This window comes from Sebastes umbrosus, chromosome 16 (genome assembly GCF_015220745.1).
Source record: "Sebastes umbrosus isolate fSebUmb1 chromosome 16, fSebUmb1.pri, whole genome shotgun sequence".
Taxonomy (NCBI): Eukaryota; Metazoa; Chordata; class Actinopteri; order Perciformes; family Sebastidae; genus Sebastes; species Sebastes umbrosus.
The window spans coordinates 16276383-16301020 of record NC_051284.1 but is presented as its reverse complement, the minus strand read 5'-3'; the positions used below and the strand labels follow the sequence as shown (position 1 = coordinate 16301020).

The 24638-nt window shown below is 41.7% G+C and overlaps 1 protein-coding gene across 3 annotated transcripts in view; it reads left to right on the top strand.

Annotated features, from left to right (window-relative positions):
• Positions 1-22454, top strand: part of ltk (leukocyte receptor tyrosine kinase) — a 65868-nt gene extending 43414 nt beyond the window's left edge. For 2 of the 3 annotated variants that reach the window (XM_037747098.1, XM_037747100.1), the window contains exons 16-29: positions 2211-2396; positions 3094-3192; positions 7662-7826; positions 8004-8117; positions 12315-12501; positions 12707-12797; positions 13293-13357; positions 15527-15656; positions 15750-15847; positions 16347-16439; positions 16667-16768; positions 18498-18632; positions 19909-19999; positions 20132-22454. In XM_037747098.1, coding sequence (XP_037603026.1) covers positions 2211-2396; positions 3094-3192; positions 7662-7826; positions 8004-8117; positions 12315-12501; positions 12707-12797; positions 13293-13357; positions 15527-15656; positions 15750-15847; positions 16347-16439; positions 16667-16768; positions 18498-18632; positions 19909-19999; positions 20132-21148 — 2573 coding nt within the window. In that variant the 3' untranslated portion in view covers positions 21149-22454. The remainder of the gene's footprint in view (positions 1-2210; positions 2397-3093; positions 3193-7661; positions 7827-8003; positions 8118-12314; positions 12502-12706; positions 12798-13292; positions 13358-15526; positions 15657-15749; positions 15848-16346; positions 16440-16666; positions 16769-18497; positions 18633-19908; positions 20000-20131) is intronic. The other variant, XM_037747099.1, reaches the window with a different exon arrangement.
• Positions 22455-24638: the final 2184 nt, after the last annotated feature.

Below are 24638 nucleotides of genomic sequence, written 5' to 3'. Positions count from 1 at the left end.
TGTAAAGTGATAAACAAAAGGCAAAAGCAACAAAAACCTGTGTTATCTTTTTTTGGGCGACTGAATGGCTGAAGCTCCTCTCATGTCCGCCTACCAGCTGCCTCTGAACAGAAACAAAGAAATACAACAACATGCAAAAAACTGGTTGACAGAACAAGAGCTCTGTGCTGACTGTCTCCTCTGGTTTCTATGTTGTGTATTTCTAATGCTTTACGATGTCTTCCCACCTTGTCAAACTTAGTCTCAACAAGACAAAGCTCTTTCCTTGGAAAATCTTGCCTTCTTGAGACATAAAGTCCCTAACTCACCGAGCAGAGCCCGATTTGCCGGCTGGACACCCATCAGATAGTTCTCTTTCTCTAAATCAATCAAGAACCTCCAGTAACAGCCGACTCAATCTCTGAACCCATCAACTATCGGTTTGACGACGATTTAGCCTCTGGGGGCAACAGACAACATTTCTGGGGTTCCGGTGTAGCTAGGGCTGTCGTGAATACTATTTTTTTGGCTTCGAAGCTTTGGTGAGTAATATTCAAAGGTATTCGAAGCTTCGCTTCATGGTGCAGCAGTCTGACATGTTCTTCTGTCTGTCTGTCTCCATCTCCACCGTTTCAGTGCCGCTGACGATATCCGTATGAGAATAATTAATAATAATGAATGTTGAATATGAATAATGAATAATGTTATGGGATTATTCTTTATTTCATATTTTGGGATTTAGAATACCATGGCAACGGTCGAAGCTTCACAGCATTCCAAGACTTCCTCTTCCATGCGCTGCTCATTGTTTACAGTCCGATTAGCAACTTGAGACATGAGAATGGAATTGAGTTTATTCAGTTACTGAATAAAAGCTAAGCTGTCGTTAGACGATAGGATGGGTTCCGTGATTGCACTTTGGCTAATGCGTTCCGCATCTTTTGCTCTCCAAACAGACTGTTTACCTGCATGCAACCAAAGCCCACTCAAACGTGGTTGGTCAATACTACTCGGACTAAAAACTGAAACAAAAAGGCTTACAATACCAAAATCCGTTGCCATTCATACGTAGATATCTAGGGTATCTCGTGGTGGCGACTACACATTTATAGCAGGAGCGTGCTGTCGCTACTTCACCGGCCAACTAGGTACTCAAAGGAAGAATCTTTTTTATTTCACCAACGTGTTTAGGAGCAATGCCTTCACCGGGATCATATAAATCTTAGCTAGACGCATACAGCGCCAGGCTTCAAACGATGCTGCACATCCAGTGCAGAAAATTTCAAAATAAAAGTAGACAGCAAACTTAAACACCAAAAAAAACAACTCACAGTCACAAAATACCATCACAAAAATAATGATAGAATTTAAAACCCTGGTTGAGTGTTTAAAACTGATAATACAGTTAAAAACCACAACAACTTTATTAAATTATTAAATGCTTGAAAAAACTACTATAAAAACTAATGCTGAAGTGTTCATTAATTCCCCTTGGATGTAAGCGTCTAAGGTTGTAAATCCAGAAAGCCTCTATTTTCTTCTTCTAAGGAAGTTAACGTCACCCCCTGTGGATCCCATATTGACCTTATTAATACGGAAAAAAATTGAAAACAAAACAAATAACTTTATGATAGAAAGGCCTGCATTACAAACGGGTCATGGAGTTTGAAAAGACACGGGGGTTTAGCAGGAAGATAGGGTCTAACCAAAGACACTTTCCAGTTGCAGAAGTGTTTTTAGGGCTTGACAGCCCTCTAACTGTATGGAAATGCAATGCAGTGCCCTACTGCTGTCTAAAGCTTTAGTTACGCTTCCCGTGCATGGGCGTTGAATCATGACGAGGAAATGTTTGGATCTTTTATACTCCGGGTCTGCGGGTTTCTCCTTGCGGCAAACTGACATTCTCAAGCTACTTAAAGTTCTCCATTTCCTCTGCCCATCCGCGTCCGCATATTTAGAAAAATGTGGATGTGCACAGTCAGGCGAAAACCTGCCGCACGGAACCCCGCAAAGGGCCGTGTCTGATGATGTGACACTTTGGCCGTGTGGTCACTTGCAACCCTCGCCGAAATCATGCTTAACATTGCCACATTTTTGTTCCTTCCTCCTTAGCTCTGGTCATATTTTTTCCCCCTTACAAAATATGTATGATATTTAAAAAGTATGATATATAATATATATGATAAAATGCTGTTTAAGTTTGTGCTTGTTTTGTATTTGTGTCCCTGAAGGTGGAGGTGGAGGCTGGAGAGACAGTCCCAGTCCTCACCTGAGGGCGGGAAAGTCTCTGGTGGAGGGTGCTGAGGGGGGGTCCTCGTGTCCCTTGGCCCTGTCCAAGCTCAGCTGGTCCACCTTTGGGGGATTTGGAGGTGGAGGTGGAGCCTGCACGGCCGGAGGCAGCGGAGGAGGTTACAGAGGTAACAACATTCTGTCAGCCACCCTCAAACAACATTGCTTTACCATTTCTAACCCCTTCACTAAAAACCCACATCTCATTTATGTCTATTCTTCTGTCTCTTCATCCTAGACACGCTACTTAAGAATATTCATCATTTGTGTGCCGTAACTGTCTCTTAAAAGAGATTTGTTCCTCCATTTAAAGTATAATTTATGGCTGTCTAGTTGCGCTCAACAGTTGACTCCTGTCATAAATTACACATCTTCAACTGGAAAAAGTTTTGCAACGTTTGTTACTGTCACATTCATGTACAGTGAGTAATGTCAAGGACTACCATGCAGTGCGGTTTGATAGTTTGTCAGTTTGTTGCCATGGTAATCATACACAGTAATTGTACATCCTTTTATTTATATGCTTTTGTCCTTGAGTGAGAGAACAGCTTGTCAGAACCAGCAAGATGGAGGAGGTTAATAGTAAGATCCCTCCTATCTAATCACACAATCTTTCAGCTTTCTGTCACTGAGGTGAAAATGAAGGGTGTCGTCTGCCGTGAAACATGGTGGGTTTCTTTTTTTGTCAAGAGAAAACTGTCAAAAGTGGCAGCAAACTGAAGAGCATAAGCTGTCCTAACTGGGTCAGAATGGTTTTAACATTATTTTTAATACTGACTGATGAGTACTGACTGAGAGTTCACAACATTTTCTTTTTTTTTGCAGGAGGTGACGCTGCGCTGACGGATGAGATCACAGCTGACGGTCAGAGTGGGATCTCATTCATTCATCCAATGGGAGAGATTTTCCTTCAGCCTCTGGCAGGTGAGACTGACATCATATGATAATGTTATGAAGACAATGATGCTGATAAGTGACTGAAAATAGAGGAGGAATAGAGAAAGTAGAGTTGAGAAAAGAGATCAAATGCCATCCCCTGATGAAGACTATAAGATACTGTTGAAAGCATCAAAAAAGTGGCCCTTTGAATGAACATTTGTTTTTGTCAAAGTAGAATAGAATAGATAAGAGTTAAGTAAAGTAGACTAGATCATAGTAGAAAATAATTGATTGGAGTTGAGTGGAATAGAGAGCGAAGTCCATCTGCTAATGAAGACCATAAGTTACAGTTGAAAGCTCTGAAAAAAGCTAGTAAGAGGACATTGAGTTAAGATTTTTTTTTTTGTCAAACTAGAATACAATAGAGTTAAGTAAATTAGATTAGATCACAGTTGAAAAGAATGGAAGGGAATTGAGTGGAATAGAGAGCGAACTCCATCTGCTAATGAAGACCATGAAATGTAATTGAAAGCACTGAAAAATGCAAGGGGACCTTGAGTTAAGATTTCTGGTCAAACTAGAATAAAATAGAATAGAATGGAGCAGAGTCAAGTAGATTAGAAGACAGCAAAAACAAAAGTGCAGATGAAGACTGAGATGGCGTCGAAAGCCCAAAAAAAGTGTCAAAGTCAAAGTGACCGTTGAGTGAATATTTTTTTTGTCAAACTAGATATAAATAAAAAAGAATGAAGTAATTGTATTGTAGAGTAGAATAGAGCAAAGAGCGCAAATGCCTTCCGCTGATAAAGGCCATGAGATTCAGTTGAAATAGCAGAATAGAGTGGAGTTAACAGAGATAAAATAGAGAGCAAAGAGAGAAAACACCATCTACAGATGAAGACAGTGAGATGTGGTTGAAATCTCTGGAAAAAGCTTGCAAGTGTACATTGAGTTAAGCACGTTTTGTCAAACTAGAGTAGAGTAGAAAAGAACAGAGAGCTAACTTGATCTTTTAAGGAGGACTGTGAGATGCAATTTAAAGCCCCGAAAAAAGCTAGTAAGTGTACATTGAGTTAAAGAGTGTTTTGTCAAACTACAATAGAGTAAAGTAGAGTAGAAAAGAACAGAAAACAAACTCAATCCGCTAATAAGGACACTGAGATACGGTTACAAAGCCTCTGAAAAAGCTAGCAAGTTGATCTTGAGATATATTTTTTAATTCAACTGGAATAGAATAGACAAATAGAGTGCAGGCGTATTATTATAATAATAATAATAATAATAATAATAATAATAATGCAGGTTAGTGGTGGGCAGTAGCACTGTGGAAGTTCTGCGGAAAGTTTCCTAGCAACATTTCAAATTTCAAATAAAAAATTGAGATGAATAAACAGATGAATAGAACATAAAAATGATAATAAAATGAAGAGGAAAAAGAACAATAACGACAAAAAAGACTAAGTAAATAAATTAGATGAATTGATATGAAGTCATGAAAAGAAATCTAATTGAAAACTGATTTGTTGTGTAATTTCTGCACTATTAAACCTGCAGATACGCTGAAAAATGAATCAGACACTGAATTATCACCATGCGTTTTGTTTTTGCCGCAGTAATGTGAAAACTCAAGGACATCTTTGGAGTTATTTAAAATAGAGTTTTATCAGTGCATGAACAGACCTCATTCAACACGGTAAAGACACTGTTGCTGTGAAGATTAGATCCTGAGCTCCTGGGCGTCTGTGCACTTAGCTCTCCAAGCTATTGATCCAGTCAGTGCCTCAGGGTGTGCGTGCGTGTGTTTACATGTGCTTTTACCTGTTTGTGCCAAACTTCTGTCTGAACACTCGGGCCTACACATGCACATGGATATATGTAGTGGTGTTTTGTTTTTTGAGCCTACCATCTGATTCTCATTATTTAGCGGGAGCAAAGAGGAAGGCAGTTGACTAATTCACAGCCTCATGTAGCTTGTTGCCTTTGGCGCCAACAGACAGCCCTTCATTCTCATGTGAAAGACGCTGTTGTTGTTGTTGCGTGTGCTGCCAGTCGTCGCTTTCAAACACAGTGGCTGGCTCTGCGGTGTTCAAACATGAAACACATTGAAAGCGAGATCGAAACAGAGAGAGATTAACTTTTAAACGGTTGTATTTTAAGTTTTTCTGTAATGTAGTCAAATCATCTTGTCTTGAAATGATGAATGAAGATTACTGTGACACATTTCTCCTTATATTCATAATTAGGGTCAAGACACAATGGAGCACATTTTATTACAAGCACATGACACATTTTACACAAATACAGACATAATTGCTCAACATAATGTGTTCATAGTTTAAGGGGATAGTTTGGGTGTTTTGAAGTGGGCTTGTATGTATGATGGTCGACACGCCCTCAGTTTGGAGAAACAGACAGGAGTACCGGCACGGAACCAAAGTAATGTTCTGCTGTGGACGGGGCTGGCAGCAAGATGAATTTACACACCTTAAAAAATCAATATCAGTTTAAGTGTACTCTATATTTAGAGTATTTTCCAACAGGCAACTGAACTGAAAGTGAAACGTATCTATACTGTTTTTGTCAACTGAGTCTGGTGGCATTGAAGATAAGTTTTACTTTCAGTTCAGTTCCCCGTTTGAAAGGGTTATCTGACAGCAAGATAAAGTGGTGAAAATATTCTAAATATAGCGTACACTTAACGGATATTGATTTTTCTTCAGGCGAGCCTTAAAGCCTTAGTGGCTAAAATATGTTTTTCTGCCGTCCCCGTCCACAGCAGTACATTACTTTGCTCCCATGCGCTAACTCGTGTCTGTTTCTCCAAACTGAGGGCGTGCCGACCGTCATCTACTGTAGGTAATACACTGACTATGGATAAGTACCTCATACAACCCCACTACAAAACACCCAAACTACTGTATCCCTTTTAAAATACAAGGCTGGCAATATTCTGTATTTTTCTGACCATCAGCAACTCTCCTGAAAACACCAAAACCAACAGCGTGTTAGTCCATCTCTTCATGATTTCTGACTTCCACACCGTCACTGTGGCTCTCAGCCCCTAGCCTATTTGTTCCTGCTGAAGATGTGTATATACATAATATACTTTCATTTTTATAAAAGGCTAACTAATTTCCTAAAACAACTGGGTGCTGTGGGATTAAGCGAACATTACCCAAACAGGAGTAAATAGTGCATTTGTTGGGGACTATTTCAGCTACGGATTTGGTGCTCTATCAAGTATTTACAGCAGTGCCCTTACAAAAAGAAGTTTATTCAAGTGTGCTATAAGTATACTTCTTTTAAACTTAAAATAAGAGAGTATTCAGTTTACTTTGTATGAACTTATCAGAGATATACTTAACAAAAGTATACATAAGTATACTTGGCTCATACTGATAAGTATACAGAAAAGTCTAAGTATACTTTGCTTATAGGCCAACTTGTACTTAGTCTTTTGATCAAGATATACTTAATATAATAAAGTATACTTGGCTTGTAGTTGTGCTTAATTTTTGATATAGTAGCGTATTAAAGTGTGTGTTGGTGTATTTGTAATTGACTCAGAATAAAATACAGCGCTCATGTTCATTGTAATTAGGGATGCACCGATACCAATATCGGGTACCGGGTCTGATACTGTGCTCTTGGACTCCTACTCGTAAAACTACTCGGATACAACCGCATCCGATACCACTTTACGGCAGCGTGACGTTAACCGACAAGATCAGTGCCTTGCGTGCAAAGGTGCTGTAGTTGAAGTGGCGCCCAGCTGCAACGATAGCCCAATAATCAGCTGCAGTGTGCGCAAAACAGGCCGCTCTCCCCAGTTCACCCGTCCGTGGGAGTTAGAAGCCACAATGTTGCGTGCATTGTCGTGGACACATGCAGCCACTTTAGTCTCCACCACATCCATTAGTTTAGCTGTGAGGTTGTCGCCTGTGTGTCTGCCTGGCGTACTAATGTCAGGGTTTCCGCCAGTGCAAGCCCGGCGTAACGTTAGCAAGTGTCCGCTGGTCGAGAGAGAGCATGTGTGTGATGATGAGAATGAAATTAGCAGTAACTCAGTGGTCAGCTTTTTATTATTTTTTATTATTTAAATGATTATTTATTAACATCCCTACTGCATAGTGTGCTCTGTTTCTATCAGGAAAACACAAAGTTGAATGTTAAAATGTCAGCAACAGCATCATGTTGTGTATTTAATTTGTTTCAGTCAGAAAGTGAGGAACATCTGATGTAATTGTAATGAAGGAACATGTCACCCAGTGCAACTGTGTGGCTCATTGATGTGTTTTAATGGCGCTGAGGAATAAGCTGTAATGCATCAGACAACACTTCAGTTCATTGTTGGGTTTGATCTTTTCATGAGATTTGCTGGCAGAAAGAAACATACAGCATATCACCTGATCTTGTTTTGAGTATCCCGCAAACTTAATGATCTCCCTCTCTAACAAATTGTTTGTGTTTCTTTGCATTCATGTGTTTATGTGTGTGCACATTGTTCCCTGTAGCCATGGAGAGTCACGGCGAGTGTGAGATCAAGGTGCAGCTGAACTGCAGCCACTGTCAAACGCAGAGCTGCAAAAGAGACGAAGATGTTCACCTCATCCTCTGTCTCTGCGATGACGACGACGAAGTCCTGGCCAGCGACAACGTCACATGTGTCAGCACTATAGGTATGTTTAATTATACCCCCGTAGAAACACTACTTTTTCTCTTGGATGATAGCCATAATGTGTTAACAGTTCATTTTAATGTCAAACAATAAATCCCTCTTTCCAATCGAAGCACATCAAGCATCTAAACTAAAACACATTTTGAAGTTTATTAATCTCTCCTCGCCTCTCTCCTAGCAGCTCCTCAAGGCCCGTCTCTGCAGGGCCAGATGTCGACATCGTTGATCCTGGCGGTCGTAGTCTCCACCATCGCGAGCGGCATCGCGCTGATCTGCACCGGCATCATCCTCAGTAAGAGACTCTCCCAGTTCTGTGTGCAGTCTGTGCCCGCCACCTTCCATCGGCTGTGAGCACAGCTGGAAATACAGATGCTTCCAGATGTTGCTGACAGCAGAAACAGTAACACCTTTTGACAAGTGTTGGTTTAACTGCCCTCCTCTGGCTGTTTGCTGGATGATTAACAGAGCTGTGGGAAAGATAGGGCTCTAAATTACATATTGCTGAGCACATATGGACACTTTTATTACAAGCACTTCAGGTGACTCCTTTTGTTTTCTTTTTTTGGTGCCAAAGAGTGTCAAACAAGATTATACGGCAGATGAGAAGTGAGATATTATGATATGTTGTATTTATTGCCTACAGTACGATTGCTTTCACGGAAGCACTGAACGGTAGAGTTGCTCTATAGGCATCTCACTGTATGAGTCTAATATAATACTACATTATTGGCTATAAAAAGGACAAGCAGAAAGGCTTGACATTTAACTCTGAAGTTTCTCTCAGCTGGAGATGCGTGGTGGTGAGTGAGACTAAACAGCAGTAAATGTCAGGTGTTATGATTCAGTGGCTGAAAAAAAAAACTTGAAGAAGATATGATTATTGCATAATAATATGGGAAAACAGAGAACTGTGATATAAGATGAGCCGTTCAGTCATTTTGAGAAGCACACAGTTTATCCTAACCCACGGGCATTGACTCTCTGTGATACGAGTAGTTGGATACAGCAAACATTTATTTACACAAAGCACTGTGATAAAGATTATTTGGTTTAAAATGAATTGATTTCTGCAATGTGAGACAATGTGACAGTCAGACATGCTGCAAAAAATGCTTACTGATGATTCTTGCACAAATAAACTGCTTAAAATAGGAATAATTAGGGAATTAACAATGAACCAGTTTTACTACTCAGTGGCAATAACACTCTAGGAAAAAGAAAGAAAGACAAGTGAGGAATTCAAAGACAACCATAATCTTTAATATGAAATATGATTCTAACATTACATACATTAATGCTACTAGTGTTGCATTATTATTTATATTGGTCTCAAGAGCTGCTATGCAATATTATACTGTTTAATGTTGACTGATATGCTAAATCTAGCTTTATTAACCGCAGACACTTTATATAATGACAGATTGTATGCAGCTGTTACAATAACATATGCAGTCATTCTGCAATAATATAGGACAGTGAGGGATTATACAGCTAATAACACATTTTTTTGCACCTTTGTCACCTTTTTTGACAACCATCTGCTGCAGATAATTAGGAAGGGAATGCTGACATTTCTGTCGACCCACAAATCCTCCACCAAGTGCTGTTTCAGGTGTTTGAATGCAGCAGAGTCTCTCTCTCTCTCTCTCTCTCGTCCTCTCGATAACCTCACTGAAAGTGCTGAATATTAAGTGAAGCTCAACAGTAGAGGACTCGCTCTTTCTTTCCCACAGTCAGTTAGGGTGAATCTAAACTTTGTGTGTAAGGGCCTCTGGAGAAATCTGCACAGCACCGACTTCCTGTAAAATATCAATCACATTTTCAGCTCTCTGGGCTTGTACGCTATCTGACAAGACGACCAGGCAAAAGCAGTTTGGAGTTTCTATTGAACTAATACATACAATAAACCTTGTGTAAGGAAAGTGATGACTAAAAAGTAAATCTAACACATTAAAGGAACAATATGGAGATTTTGTTACCCCATTGGCAGTGAGACCTGAGCAAGGTAATGTCCAGCCAACCCTAAAGCAAAATAACTTGACAACTTTTGGGCGATGAAAAGACAGAAATGTTGTATTGATATTCTAGACAGATCCGTTTTGGTGAAATTAAAGGCATAATATGTTATAGTTGTCGGTTGCTGTCTGTGAATACACGGCATTCAACGTTGGCGACTCAACGAATGAGAGGGGGAGAGAGCGAGCAGCGATGGTCGAGCGAGCTATAGAGTGAATGAAGTTAATTAGCCTTTTATAAAAATGAAAATTTATTATGCATATACATGTCTTCAGCAGGAAAAAATGGGCTTGGGGCTGAGAGCCACAGACAGGGTGTGGAAGTGTGAAATTATGAAGTGAATGAAGAGAGGGAGCGGCGTTAGTGAGAACAAAGCAGTGAATTGGAGAAATTAAACGTTATTTTCAGATTGTTTCATGACGGTTACGTTCTAAAGCACAAATAAACACAACGTACTCCACAAAACCCCGCAGGAAGGTGATGTGTTGCTGGATTTTGAATGAATGCAGCCAAAGGGCAGGCTTCCTCCTGTCCGCTGTGGCTGCTCTTCCCTCAAACTACAGACACACATCGATCGTAGCTGCAGAGGAGTAGGATCACTGGAACACATGCACATAACACAACCTGTTCTCATCCGTCAAATATGGCAGCTTTGTATCTGACAGAGCTAAAGGGGGACTTGTGCCTCGGTATCAGACGCAGAGAGGCGTGACAAAGTAGTGATATTTGACACCCCCATGTTGAGCCCAAAGGCTGTGTGCAGACACCCAGAATCATCCCGAGTAAAGCGTAATAAGAAGAAAAGAGAAAATACAGACAGAGGGCAGGTTCTCTGCAGAAACAGAGGTGAACAGGCATAAGTGATGATGGAGACAGATTATTTTTGTATCAGTCTATACATTGTTTTTTTAGGAAATTCTTGCATATTTTACCTTTTTAAATCTGACACAACTGTAGGAGCATAATTTGCCTTGTACACAGGAAAGGAAAACAAATCAGCAGATTAAACAGACGTGAAATTTACTGATGAAAGTTATGAATGTTGAGAATATTTGATAGATTGATTCTTCCTGCTGGTAATCAGATAATCAAAACAACTTTAGGGGAGCAACAATGTTCATATAGGCATATATACACGCGCATCAAATCCAAAAAAGGGCATGTTAAAGTGAGCAGATCACAGAATAAACAAATAATTAGCTCGCACACTGCAGGGCTCCAATTTTCACAAATTGATGGCCCAGTTGTGCTCCGAACATGACTGTGCAATAAAGTAGTGAACATTGGAGCCCTGCAGAGTGCAAGCTATTTATTTGTTTATTAGACAATGTTCATATGGCATTAATATTTTAGAAAAATGTGAAACACATTTAAGTGAAAGCAGGGTTAAGATCAGTCAGGCCAGCAAATATTAGTCATCAGATAAATGGTATTTTTAGATAAAAAACACAAAGTTCTGAACACAAAAGACGGAAAACAAAATGAAAATGTTAGTATGTGAAACAAAAGGTTTGAGTTTGGTTAGGTATCACTAAACATAGATGCACTCTGTGTAATCTTAGTGTAATGAGACTGATATTAATTGCAGATAAGATGGTTGTTTTGCTGATTATAACCAGTAATGAACAAACAGCTGTGGAGTAACTGCATGACATCCTGTAATTACCAGACAAAGTGTAAACTAGACTTCTGTGCACAAGTTTTTTATGAAAAATGGACAAGCTATTTAGTGTGACTTCCACTAACTGCACTGTGTGTAATTGTGTGAATTTGCAAATGAATAAATCAAATACTAAAACAAAAACATGACATCTGTGCAATTACATACATGTTGCCTTCCGTTGCAACAAAGCACACCTACACACACCCTTCAGGTTAACAGTGTCTCTTCACCTGAGCTCTCCCCCATGCAGGGAGGTAGTCTGTTCCCTGGGCGCCCCATCTGCACCTCCTCCTCCTTCCCCTCCTCCTCCTCCTCCTCCATCTCCTCCTCCTCAACCCACCCCTCATCCCAACCCCCCTGAGTCCCTAGCATCTGCACCGGGCGATGGCTCGACGGCACCTCTTACCTGCACGCAACGCCCCCCCTCCCTGGCAGACTACCAACCTGCATCGGGGACGTGGGCTGCCTCCACGGCGGGTGAGTCCAAACTCACTGGCACAGACTGTCTAGGAGCAGTAACCAAGGAGAGGACATCCCACATGCATCCCGCAAAACATTGTGTTTGCGTGTGGAAGGATTTGTCACAGTTTCACTTTTTCCCACTGGTCCTATGATGCTGTTTTTACATTGAAAAGCATCGACTACTGAGATGCAGCTTGACCCCTCCTTGTGTTACCGCTCCTACAGTTGGCAGATAGTCAGGAAGTTGCTTCTACAACTTACATGCAAGTGTGGGGTCCAGTTAGGGTTGTGATTTTTGAAAATACCTTCTTAGACTTTGAAGTAAAAGAAACTTGTTTTTGTCTTTAGTGTGGTATCGCAGGAAGAACGACCTGCACGCAGTGAGGGGGCGTCTGCAGAGTCCAGAGTACAAGCTGAGCAAGATCCGCTCCTCCACCATCATGACGGACTACAACCCCAACTACTGCTTCGCAGGGAAGGCCGCCTCACTCAACGAGTTGAAGGAAGTACCGCGCAAGAACATAACACTGCTCAGGTACAGCACCAATCCGTTCTCACGGTATTTGACAAGTTGGCTGTGATACTGTGTTGATAGCACACCCTGTCAAAATGTCAGTTTGAGGTTCTGATTGCTCTCCGTGCTGATGTCCACACTTACAGTACGCAGTGTCCTTTTATTGATGTTTTCACCTCAATTGTTGTATTTTTCACTTTTCCCTTTTCCCTTTCACCTTTTTCAGGGCTCTCGGCCATGGTGCATTTGGTGAAGTCTACGAAGGACAAGTTCTGGGGATGAGCAGCGATAACAGCCCCATGCAGGTGGCGATAAAGGTCAGCTCGCACTCTGTGAAACACACGAGGACAAGTTGCATCTAAGTGTCAGATGATAGCACCTCACTGGGAGTTGCGTCGATTACATATAATCAACTCAACAGCATCTCACAGGGGTGCTTCCTGCCTCTTGGATCTAAAGGTCACACACGCATGAAGGATTTGAAAAGACAAGGTTTATATAATTTGTTTATTTAGAGAAGGGTTAATTGCTTTATGTAATAAGGTGGTTTGATGTGTAAATCTGTATAATGCAAAAATGAAATCACAAACTGCAACTTCCTCATGACTGCACAGAACAGATTGATGACTGAAAAAAAAAGAAGTCAGTCAGTCAATGCCCTCAGATCGCTTAGCTTCAAAGCTCCACAAGGTTAAAAAAGAAAAAGCTGAGTGAGCTCAACATGTGTTTCACTTTTCAATAGTCTGCTGATTGGGTCTAACGATATCTTTCCTCTTGACAATAGCACTTCTCTGATTCTTTCTGCTCCACAGACTCTTCCAGAAATCTGCTCCGAACAGGACGAAATGGATTTCCTGATGGAGGCCCTGATTATGAGGTGCACCATACTGGAGTTCACACATTGATTGACCCAATGCATCGTTCTTATAGAGGCTTCTGAGTTAGAGGAGCTAACAGATGTGGAACTTTACTCACTAGAAATCAAACCACGACTGTAGATAATACAGCTGGATTTTTTTTTTTTCAGCTTAATTAATTAGTCCAGGACAGTGTCTGCAGGGATATTTTTTGATCTCGGTATAATAACTGTAATACAGATAAGTTGACCCTAGTTTATGACCTGTGTGTAACTAGCCTCATTCCCAAACATCTGTTGGGCATTTATGCTTTAATTACAGTCGTTATTAGAAAGACAAGACGTGATCCAGATCAAAGAAGATTTCCTCATTTAGATTAGTCCTTCCTCCTTACAGGTTATGCAAGAAGCAGGAATGAAATCAAGTGCCCCCTGGGCCGTAGTACAATCCATAATAACAGTGGAAAAACAATAAAAACAAGCATAGCATTGGACACTAGAAAAAGTAAATTAAGACAAAGCAGTAAAAAGTTAGAAACATGAAAGTGTCCTAAGCCTTCATCAGCGGGTCTGATAGACCATGAAACACCTCTTGGTGTTAATGTCCTTGATGACAGAGAAACAGGTCCCAGTAATGAGCTGGGCGGTCTTCACAACCTGCTGCGGGGCCTTCCTGTTTGCAGCTTAATAGTTCCCATGCCGAATAGTGATGCTACACTCAGTATGGACTCCATAGATGTGTTTCCATCAAGCAGTTCACTTCAGTTCAGTTTGTTACACATTAGAAGAGTTATTTTCATGTTTCCATTAGCAAATGTTGTGGATGGTACCAAAAGAACCACTCAGCGAGCTGAGCCGATACTAGAAGGTGGAGCTAAAACACTAGGTCAGAGAAAACTACGCCGTACAACTGACGAAGGGCAGACGTTCCTCTGTTTGAAAGGGACCTGGTACCAAAAGTGAGTCGAGTCGAGCAGAGCCGCACCATGCAGCAGTGCAAACACAGCTTAAGGTACATCTGTAGAACCTGGAGAGGAGCTCTCTTTAGCCTTCTTAGGAAGTGCAGGCATTGTTGAGCCTTCTTCACTAAGGAGGAGGTGTTCTAGCTCCAGGAGCGATTGTGTCTGATGTGCACCTCCAAGAACGTAAAACTGTCTCCACAGTCTTACCAGCAACCTGTAGGGAGGAGTGAGTTGCTCCAGCCTCCTGAAGCTGACAATCATCTCCTTCGTCTTGTCGACATTCACAGAGAGGTTCTTGTCTCAAACTGTCTCACCTCGTCCCTGTAGGCAGGTTCATCGTTGTTGGTGATGAGCCCCAGGATTGTGGTGTCGTCAGCATACTCGATGATGTAGTTGCTCTGGTGGGGGTCAGCAGTGTGTACAGTAGTGGGCCCAGCACACAGCCTTGGGGGACTCCAGTGTTCACAGTAGCATTTAAAGATCTCCCAGTATGGATTCTGACCGTCTGTGTCCTATTACTCAGAACGTCTAAAATCCAGTTGCACATTGATGTGCTCACTCCAAGAGAGCTCAGCTCATTGATCTGGGGAATGATGGTATTAAAGGCTGAGCTAAAGTCAATGAACAGTGTTACAACCCAGAGGTGGTCTAGGGGTAAGGGAAGCAACATGGTGCCGGTGTTCTCAGGAAATCACTTGTTTTATTGCAGTGATGGAAAATAAAGGAAATCAAATTTACAACCTGTGCTTAGAGCAGTCAAAGAACAAACGACTAGGGAGGTTATCTGGGCCGCCAGCTTTGTGTGGGTTCACCTTCAGCAGGGTTCTGCTCACATTGTTTGTTGTAACAGCCAGTTTCTGGTTGCCTGGTGGGGGGGGCAGCCATCTGGGCTATTCCTCTTGTAATTGGAAATAGTTTGAATATTTCTAGCTCGTCTCAGTGCCGCCTTGCCCCATTTTTGTGGTTACTAAATCTGGACAAACATAGTGTGTACCAGCACCCATCTTCTTTCTCTCTCTCTCATCTATCAGAAATGTCTTTATCTTTCTCCTGCCCAGTTAATAATAATTTACATAGCACTTAACAAAACAAAATACAAAGCGCTTCACATAAAAACACATACAAAAAGAAGTTGTATCCAGCATAAAAATACATAAACAAACACATTTTCTATGATTAATAACAAACACAAGTACAGGCCTGCTAACACAACTGTTTGTCCACACAGCAAGTTCAGCCATGACAACATCGTGCGCTGCATCGGCGTCAGTCTGAACATCCTGCCACGTTTCATCCTGCTGGAGCTGATGACCGGAGGAGACATGAAGAGCTTCCTGAGACAGAACAGGCCACGAGCTGTACGTCCATACTACACATTTCTGTGTGTGTGTGTGTGTGTGTGTGTCTGAGGTGTTTGTGTGGTACACTAAACTGAGCTGTACTATATCCAGGGCCAGACCTCCACTCTCATAATGCGGGAGCTGCTGCAGATGGCCAGAGACATCGCCTTCGGCTGTCGCTACTTGGAGGAGAACCACTTCATACACAGGTTCAGATCTGCACCAGTTATTACTGCTAAGAGCTCAGTTTAAACGACACAAAAATAAAGTGTTTGGGGTTGTAAGAATGCCCCTTTTATTCCAACAAAAACACTTATAGCATTACGCCTCACTATTTTATTTAGTGGCGTTAAAACAAATTTGCGTTATCGCGTTAACTTTGACAGCCCTAGTATTTATTAATTTGAACTTTCCCTTCTCAAATAAACTAAATGTTCAAGTAGACCATGTTTACTGTAAACTTATAGTGCTCAACATTTTGTTGCAGCAGGAAACATGTCAACTTTTAGGTGAATATAAATCCAGGTGAAAACTGGTTTATACCCATCTTTATATCAATATCCTTTTAAAAAATGTGGTTCCAACAAATCTAAAAATGGCAACAATAAACTATGAGCTTTGCTTATCATACAGTAAATTAATTTGGCACGTTAGAGAGTTTAGTGCTTTCATGGAGCTACATTTAGTAACACATCCTGTGTTTTTCAGAGACATTGCTGCCAGAAATTGCCTGCTTACCTGCCCTGGACCAGACCGAGTGGCCAAAATTGGGGACTTTGGCATGGCACGAGACATATACAGGTTTGTATGCTGAATCCACATAGCAAAGCACACAGGATGACTTATACGTCTCTCATGGAGGCAGGAGTCCGGGCTGCACTGGGTTGATGTGGTAAATGGGGGACCAGTTGAAAAGCTATCTGATTATCCTCCGTGGGGCCAGATTCAAAATGTACTTCCAGAGTTCATGGCCTTGAGGTATTTACCTTCTCTTCTAAACTAAATCAGATTTCTCTTTCTTTTTTCAGAGCCAGCTATTACAGGAAAGGTGGTCGGGCCATGCTGCCGGTCAAATGGATGCCACCGGAGGCCTTCATGGAGGGAATCTTCACCTGCAAGACGGATACATGGTATGAATACTAAACACATGATATACCGTATACGGTAGTAAGTATGAATCCACATAGAGGAACTGTTTTCAATCACAGAATCATGTGTTTTTTTTGGCAGATGTTGCAAGCCGATTTTAATATTTTTCATTTCTAACAATGTCAAACCCAAATTGTTCTGACAAGTATCCCGGCGCGTAATTGCAGCTAATTCAAAAAACCTCCATGCGGTCAATACAAGACAAGCTGGAGAGATTGAAGTAATTTTCAAGACCTACGGAGAACCTGACGTCTGAAGAGCAGTATATCGCGTGAACAAGACAGCAACAGCATCTGTATTGAAGACACAGAGCCAGCTGTGCAAAGAACACCGTGAGGAGCGTTGTCCAAAGTCCAAACCACTTTTCCAATGATAAAAGAAGTTGAATATTTAGCACGGACCAAACAACGTCAAAATTTCATGTTTGAAGACCGGAGGAAACATTTGTTTACAGATCAAGTTCCGAAAAAGTCCGAACTTTATAGTTGAAATCCGGATTTTTATGTTGAGACGGCGGATTTATACAGCCGAGCTGTCCATAAAACTCACACTTAGTGGTGGGAATATGTGCCGGATAAAATTTGTATTGTTAAACTCTGGTGAGGCACATTATTCCTTCTCGCTTAAAGTTGTTTAGAAGACAATTTCTTTTCCAGCAGAACAAATGAAAAAACAAGAATACTGGCTTGTGAGGCTTTCCATCCAGTTATACCAGAACTCAACCGCAGTCAACAACTGTGGGAAAATAAAGAGCACGAGAACGAGGTGCTGTTTATCGAGACAATGTTTTTGTTTTGTTTTTATTCGTGAACAAATATAATCAATGAAACATTATTTTAAAAGTTTTCTGAATCTGCTCTTTGGATTTACAGAATATGATTTTACACGGCAAACATTTCCAGAAGAATTAAATGTTCAGACGAAGGCTGTGATATGTGTAAATAAAAATCAGATAAAATCATTTAACTAGTAATAATAATGGTCCAAAATGATGTACTCACGTAAAGGAACAATTAATCCTTCTGTTTATCACAAACATTCAACATCAGCACATCTGGAGAAGCATGTTTTTTTACTGGACAGGAAGGGTATGAAAATTATCTTTAAATAAAACTAAAGCTGTCAGATAAATGTAGTGGAGTAGAAGTATGAAGTAGCAGAAAATCAAAATACTCAAGTACAGTACAAGTACCTTGAATTTGTACTTAAGTACATCACTTGAGTAAATATACTTAGTTACATTCCACCACCGGCTACAGATAACTCAGGAAGGCACTTCAACTATTAACACTATGGGTAAATATACAAACACACCACCGTAACCCTATAATGTTCCAGTGTGAATATTATTGGAGTATTATAGGCCTACTATAGAGGATGTATAACCCGAGTATAATAATATAGCAATAAAATCACAGCCGATTATGACTGAAATAATGAATAAATAGGAACAAGTCGCAGGAGATTGCTGATACCGGCTGATACACACGGCAACATGTGAATAAGAGAAGTACTGGCACTTGTTTTATTCCACTTCAAGCACACTGGTTAAGAGAAAATTCAAAATGTGTTGTAACATCTCAGTTCATCTGGGAGCACTAGAGTAATGTAGATACTCAAATTTAGACTTTCAGACTGATTCTGGTGTCTCCAGTCTGAGGAACATGAGCGACGTTCAGCTCAATTGTTGGTCTGTCTCTCCCCCTGCAGGTCATTCGGAGTGCTGCTGTGGGAGATCCTCTCTCTGGGCTACATGCCGTATCCCTGTAAAACCAACCAGGAGGTGCTGGAGTTTGTCACCAGCGGAGGCAGGATGGATCCTCCCAAGAGCTGTCCGGGGCCTGTGTGAGTACCGACAGGAGACGAGCCTGGATGGGCACAGCTGGGAGGATTTTAGGAATGACTTATGTGGAATTGATTGAATTTTTCTGGAGGTTTCCTCTGCTTCTTCTTGATGTATAACCAGTGAGGATTATTATGTTATGATAATACAATTTATCTAATAGCATAACATACTTCTAGTATACTTATTTCATATAACATACAGCTTAACCTCTTCCATTTCTTGAGGGCGCCGGCACCCTCGGCCAACTTTATCGTTTTCAGTTCTCAGTGTTATTTTTCAGTAGATAACAAAGTTGGGCTAAATTTTGGTGAGGAAAAATTGGCATGGTCATTTTCAAAGGGGTCCCTTGACCTCTGACCTCAACATATTTGAATGAAAATGGGTTCTATGGGTACCCACGGGTCTCCCCTTTACAGACACGCCCACTTTATGATAATCACATGCAGTTTGGGGCAGAAACCATCCATTTTTTTCAATGCAGTATAAATGTGTTATTTTCGCCTATTATAAAATGGTGTATTTGAATATTTCTGCATACTGGAGTCCCTAAACAGTCTTGGAATTACATAAATTGGGTATCACTGTAAAGCAAAGACTCTTGTGGATCCAATGAGTCCAACTGTATTTATGTGTGATGATGTTACTCCGCATAGTAGACCATTTATTGAAACTTGACCTCTCTGTGTGAAATGACCTGTGGTGACCTCTAGGATAATCACAGCCTCATGAAACTTTACAACCACAAACTACAGACCTAGAACATTCAGAGGATGGATGGCTTTACTAGCTAGATTGACAATAAGGGGGTTTCTGAGCATTTTACACAACAGAAGTGTTCGCCATCCAATTGCAGAAAAATATAATTCCTGCAGAAATCTCCAAATGTCAAAAGTTTTTGATGCCAAATCACAGCATGGCTTTTTCTATGGTGTTCCTCAAGGTCTTGATGTCTTAATGTAGTATTTTGGGGGGATTAATGATCATTTTTATCAATTCTGGAGTGGTACAAAATGGTTAAATTTTGTGTAACAAATGGTATCAACTCAAAAATTCCTGCAACGACTTACTAAAGCTGCAAAAATTAATCTTCAGGCTCCCAGCTTTCAGATGATGTACACCACTTTTATGAGACATCTACTGTTGACGTGCTATCTCCCTCTAAAGACCCCCTGTACCCCCCCTAAAAAAGACCAAAACAGGGCTATGAAAAAGAGGGGTGGAGTGGAAGAGGTTAAACAATATACCTGAAATGTGTGTCTGTTACTATGTATGTAGCTATCGGATCATGACCCAGTGTTGGCAGCACTGTCCCGAGCACCGACCCAACTTCTCTACTATCCTGGAGAGAATAAACTACTGCTCTCAGGTACACTCTATATATTATAATAATAATTAATATATTGGCATTAGTGTTAAATAAATGTAAGATTTTATTTACTCTTCCTTCCTTCATTCTGTTTTTTTATTATTACCTTTCCCTTTCTCTACTCTCTACCAGGACCCAGATGTGATCAACACACCCCTGCCAGTGGAATATTCCCCCACTGCAGAGGACGAAGGCGGCACAATAATGCGTCCCTCTGACCGCACCTCCACCAGCCTCACTCCACTCCTGGTGTCCCGTCCTGTCTCCCGGGCTTCCTCCCCCCAGCTGGGTCTCTCCTCTCTGGGCCTGGGTCCAACCCCTGTCCCTCCACAGCCCACCAAACCCCGTCTGCTCCTCCAGAGGACCCAGCCCGTCCACCACCAAGTGACATCGTGCCGCGAGGCTTTGGAGCCGTCCTGGGCCGAGCCCGTTCCTGCCCCTGGTTTGTCTGCGGGAGGCCACTGGCTCCACCCTGAGCCTCCTCATCACCGGCCTTGCTCCAGAAACAGCTCCTCCTCGGGGAGCCAGAGGCTGAAAAACAAGACGAAGAACCTGTGGAACCCCACGTACGGTTCCTGGGTTTTGGAAAGCTTCCGGGGGAAGAAAACTCTTGCTCACACTCAGTCCATGCCGCTCTCCAGTTCCGCTACCTCCACCTCCAACACTCCTCAGACCTGCAACCCAACCATAGAGAGCAACGAGGCTGGGTGCGACAGCTGCACTTCCTCGACTCCGTCCCCGCCCTGCCAGGCTCAACCTGTGCCGAGCACGTCTTCCCATAAGACCCTGGCAGGTGGTGCCACAAAAGCTGGCATGGACCTGGCTAAGCTCCAGAGTTTCCCCTGCGGTAACGTCAACTACGCCTATGATGAGCAAAGCTATGAGGCAGAGAGCCTACCCTTGGTTATGCCCAAAGTCCCAGAAGGCATCACAAACACCAGCTCTGCCCCCAGCGTGTCCTCGGGGACCAGCCTGGGACTGGCGTTAGGCCTCCACACCGCCTCATCTTGCATGCCCAAGCTGCTGCTGAAGCGCCACGCCAGCTACGGACACGAGGACGTGAGGAGACACACCAAAGCTGAGAAGCCCACACGCGACCGAGACTCGGGCTTTTCTCTGTCTGAAGACCTCAGCGTTACTCCGATCTAAGAAACGGCTCGCCGTAACAGGATCGATATGAAAGTCAAATGTCACGTAGAGCCCCTTTTTCTCACAACCTAAGACTGGATATCTGGAACAAAAAGCATGACCACGAGGGCTCCGCTACGGTCTGAGAGCCACAACATCCAATTATTAGATCTCCTGGAATGCTGGAAAACACAAACACTACTCTGCACTGTGATACAGAGAGCCAACGCTGGACTCAGAGCTCCTTCCTGGGCCTCTGGTACACTGGTAGCTGAAACACTGGATGACACGCAGCCCTGCGCTTTCTCAATGCCCGCAGCTGTAGTTGGACTCCTTTTCTACCTATTTGTTTTTTCATGGAAGCTTTGAAAGTAGTATATGTTGCATTATAGTAAACAATTTGTTGGAATTTGTAGTCATCAGTGTACAGTAGGACCATAACAAGCTAAAATATTGAGCCATTGGGAAGAGAATCTCCATGCATGTCTTTTTGTTCAGTAAAGCAGTAGAGTTACTAAAACAACTTCATTTATAATTATACGCATACTTTAGAAACTTGCGGTACATTTCCGTGATTCTGTTTTGCTTTCACCCTAAATAATGTGAAAACACTGACGCCTAATATACTGCAATAACTTCGATGCTTTTTCTCAACACACGGTCTTACTGGTTGTTTCCAACGCTTCCCCAGCAGATGGAGTTTGCTCAGTTGTCCATGGAGGAGTCACAAGGAGATCATAAACCCTGTTTTTATTCGAGGATGGTCTCATACACCAGAAGATCCACCAAATCAGTTGATTAACGTGAAGTCTATGGATCCTGTTCGTTCTCTATGGAGAGCAGGAGCTCCGGCCACGTGTTGCATAATGGATCAGACACGGCGAGTTGACAGACCGGTCGCCGTATCTGAATTTGCATAATCATGACTCGACCTCAACTAATGAGGTTCGTCCATCGCAAGGCAGCAGGCTCGCGAAACTCCGATCAAACGGTCAAACTAGGCGATCAAATATGAATCAATATTCTGTTACTGTAATGCCTATTTCTCTCCTCAAATGTTTTCAGAAACATCCTGTAATGTACTGTTTAGCTATAAAATGAGAAAGTTTGGTGACTTGGTAGATCTGCACCATTAGGCTGCATTCACACTTGATCAGGCGTTGCAGCGATTCTCCGCAGGGTTGTGCAGAGGTCTGGGCGAGTCACTTTGGTGGCCCGTTAAACCCACAGTAGGCAGTATATTTTTGGCATGATTGGGCAAAACTTCCATAATAACCTTTCAGCATATTGTAATTTAAGTGTTCTGAGCGATAACTAGACTTCTGCTCCTCCTCATGGCTCTGTTTTCAGGCTTTAAAAAATCTAGCCTGTGACGGGAGACTTTGGCCAATCACAGGTCATTTCAGAGAGAGAGTGTTCTTATTGGCTGTGCTCCAGCTGGTGGGCGGTGCTTGGTATTTCCTCAACAGATCTCAACATGGCTGTCACGTCACAAACTTTCTCATTTTACAGCTAAACAGTACACTACAAGATGTTTCTGAAAACATTTGAGTCCAGAAATAGGCATTACAGTAACAGAATATTTATTAATATTTGATCAGCGTTGCCTAGTTTGACCATTTGATCGGAGTTTGCGAGTGATTGACAGCTGCTCAGCGACGGCAAGACTCCAGCTCGGCTCTGATTGGTTGTTTTCCTCCGGTCTGTGAAATCTTGCAGATGCCATTAGGAGCAACGGAGGACACAGAGGCACATGATTATTTTTCAGATTACCTGTCTCATGCACTACTGTCAGGATATAGTGACCGTTTCATAAAAATTACTTTTTTTAATCCTATTTGCTCCCTCATGGCGGGGTTGTACAGCTCTGGATCGCCACCGCAGCATGTCGTCAGGTTGCGTTTTTTTTTCAAAAGTTGATTCTGTTTTAACTTTTTTTTTGGCACCCCCTGTGGCAGCCGCAGCCCAAATGCACTACCCCCATTCAAAATGAATGGGAAAATTTGTGTTTTTTCACCGCAACGCTTGATCTCGTGTGAATGCAGTCTTAGGTGACAAATATGAATCTTTTTCCAGCCGTCCACTGACTCCTTTCAGTGACTTTGACCTCCCAGTTGATGCTGCTGGTTTTGGTCTGATGTTCACAGTCAACAGACAGACACAGAGCCACCGCTGATTTCCTGGTAACCTCACATTGAGGACAAGACTCCAGAAAGTCACAGCTCCTGGCCAAGAAACAGTCCCGCTCCTAAACCCACTTTACATTTCGGTTCTTGTGCAGATTAAAACAAACAACATATGATGTGTTTATTGGTGAGCTGTAGAGGTGGTAGCAGGCAGATATCTTTACCTTTGGACAGAGCCAGACTAACCTGCTTCCCTGTTTCCAGTCTTCTTCTAACCAGCTGTAGCTTCAGATTTACTGTGCAGACATGAAAGTGGTATCGATTTTCTCATCTAATGCTGCAAGAAAGCAAATAAGGATATTTCTCCTCCAAAAAAACAATTCCCTTAAGGTGTTAAAATAGTTTGTGCTTCCTGTATTTTCTCTGCTGAGATCATTTTTTTAGATCTTGATTTGGTTTTGCGTATTTTTGACCATTCTCTTTCCCCATGTCCCAATATTTACTTGGACTGCAGGAGGTCTCATAAATGTATAAGCGTGTAGAGTTTGATGACCACGCAGCTGTGAAAATATTTGTTATTTTTGTACTCACACCACACACTGGACTAACCCATTGCTTTTGTTTTATCATTTATTTGTATTCTTTTATGTTAATGATGGATCTGTATTTGTAGTTGATCACTGCCATTAAATACCACTGCGCTGCACCTACCGGTGTAGTGCTGGTAGTACCTATGTTTACTCAGCAGGGGGCGGTATTCAGCCTTGATATACCAAACATGCTGCTGCAGGTATCTCAGTTCAGTATTTATGTGTTCAGGTTATTCTTATTTAATCAAGTTGGTAGTTGTATCCGATATGTGTCTTTATTTTGAGCCTAAACATGTCGATAGTTTATTTTTTAGTATGTTGAATACATTTAAGGGTTCTTACTGTGTGTTTTTATGCTCAGGCCTGCTGATATTAGTGTTATTTTGGTTGCTCAACAGTTTGCTCTAAAACAACATCTGTTAGAAAAGGTGACTCACCAAATACTCATTTTTAGCGAGAAATTTGTGCCATTTAGAAATATGGATTACTGTGGGGGTGGGGAGGTTTACAGAAGGAGACAGAAACACCTCTGTCTTGCTCACAGTTTATCTTTGTTATGGCCTGGTGCATTTTATTTCACACTTTTTTTCTGTATTCTTTATGTAGCTGACGGTGTTACGCCTCAACCAAAAATGCAAAGACATTCTATGCAATATACTGTCTTTGACACTTTCCTCTAACCTAACTGTGCCCCAAATAAATCAACATATATATATTGATCTTATGTGTGGGAATTTGATCAGTTACATATTAAACATACCACAATAGTGTTTTACTATTGAAAATTAAAAGAAA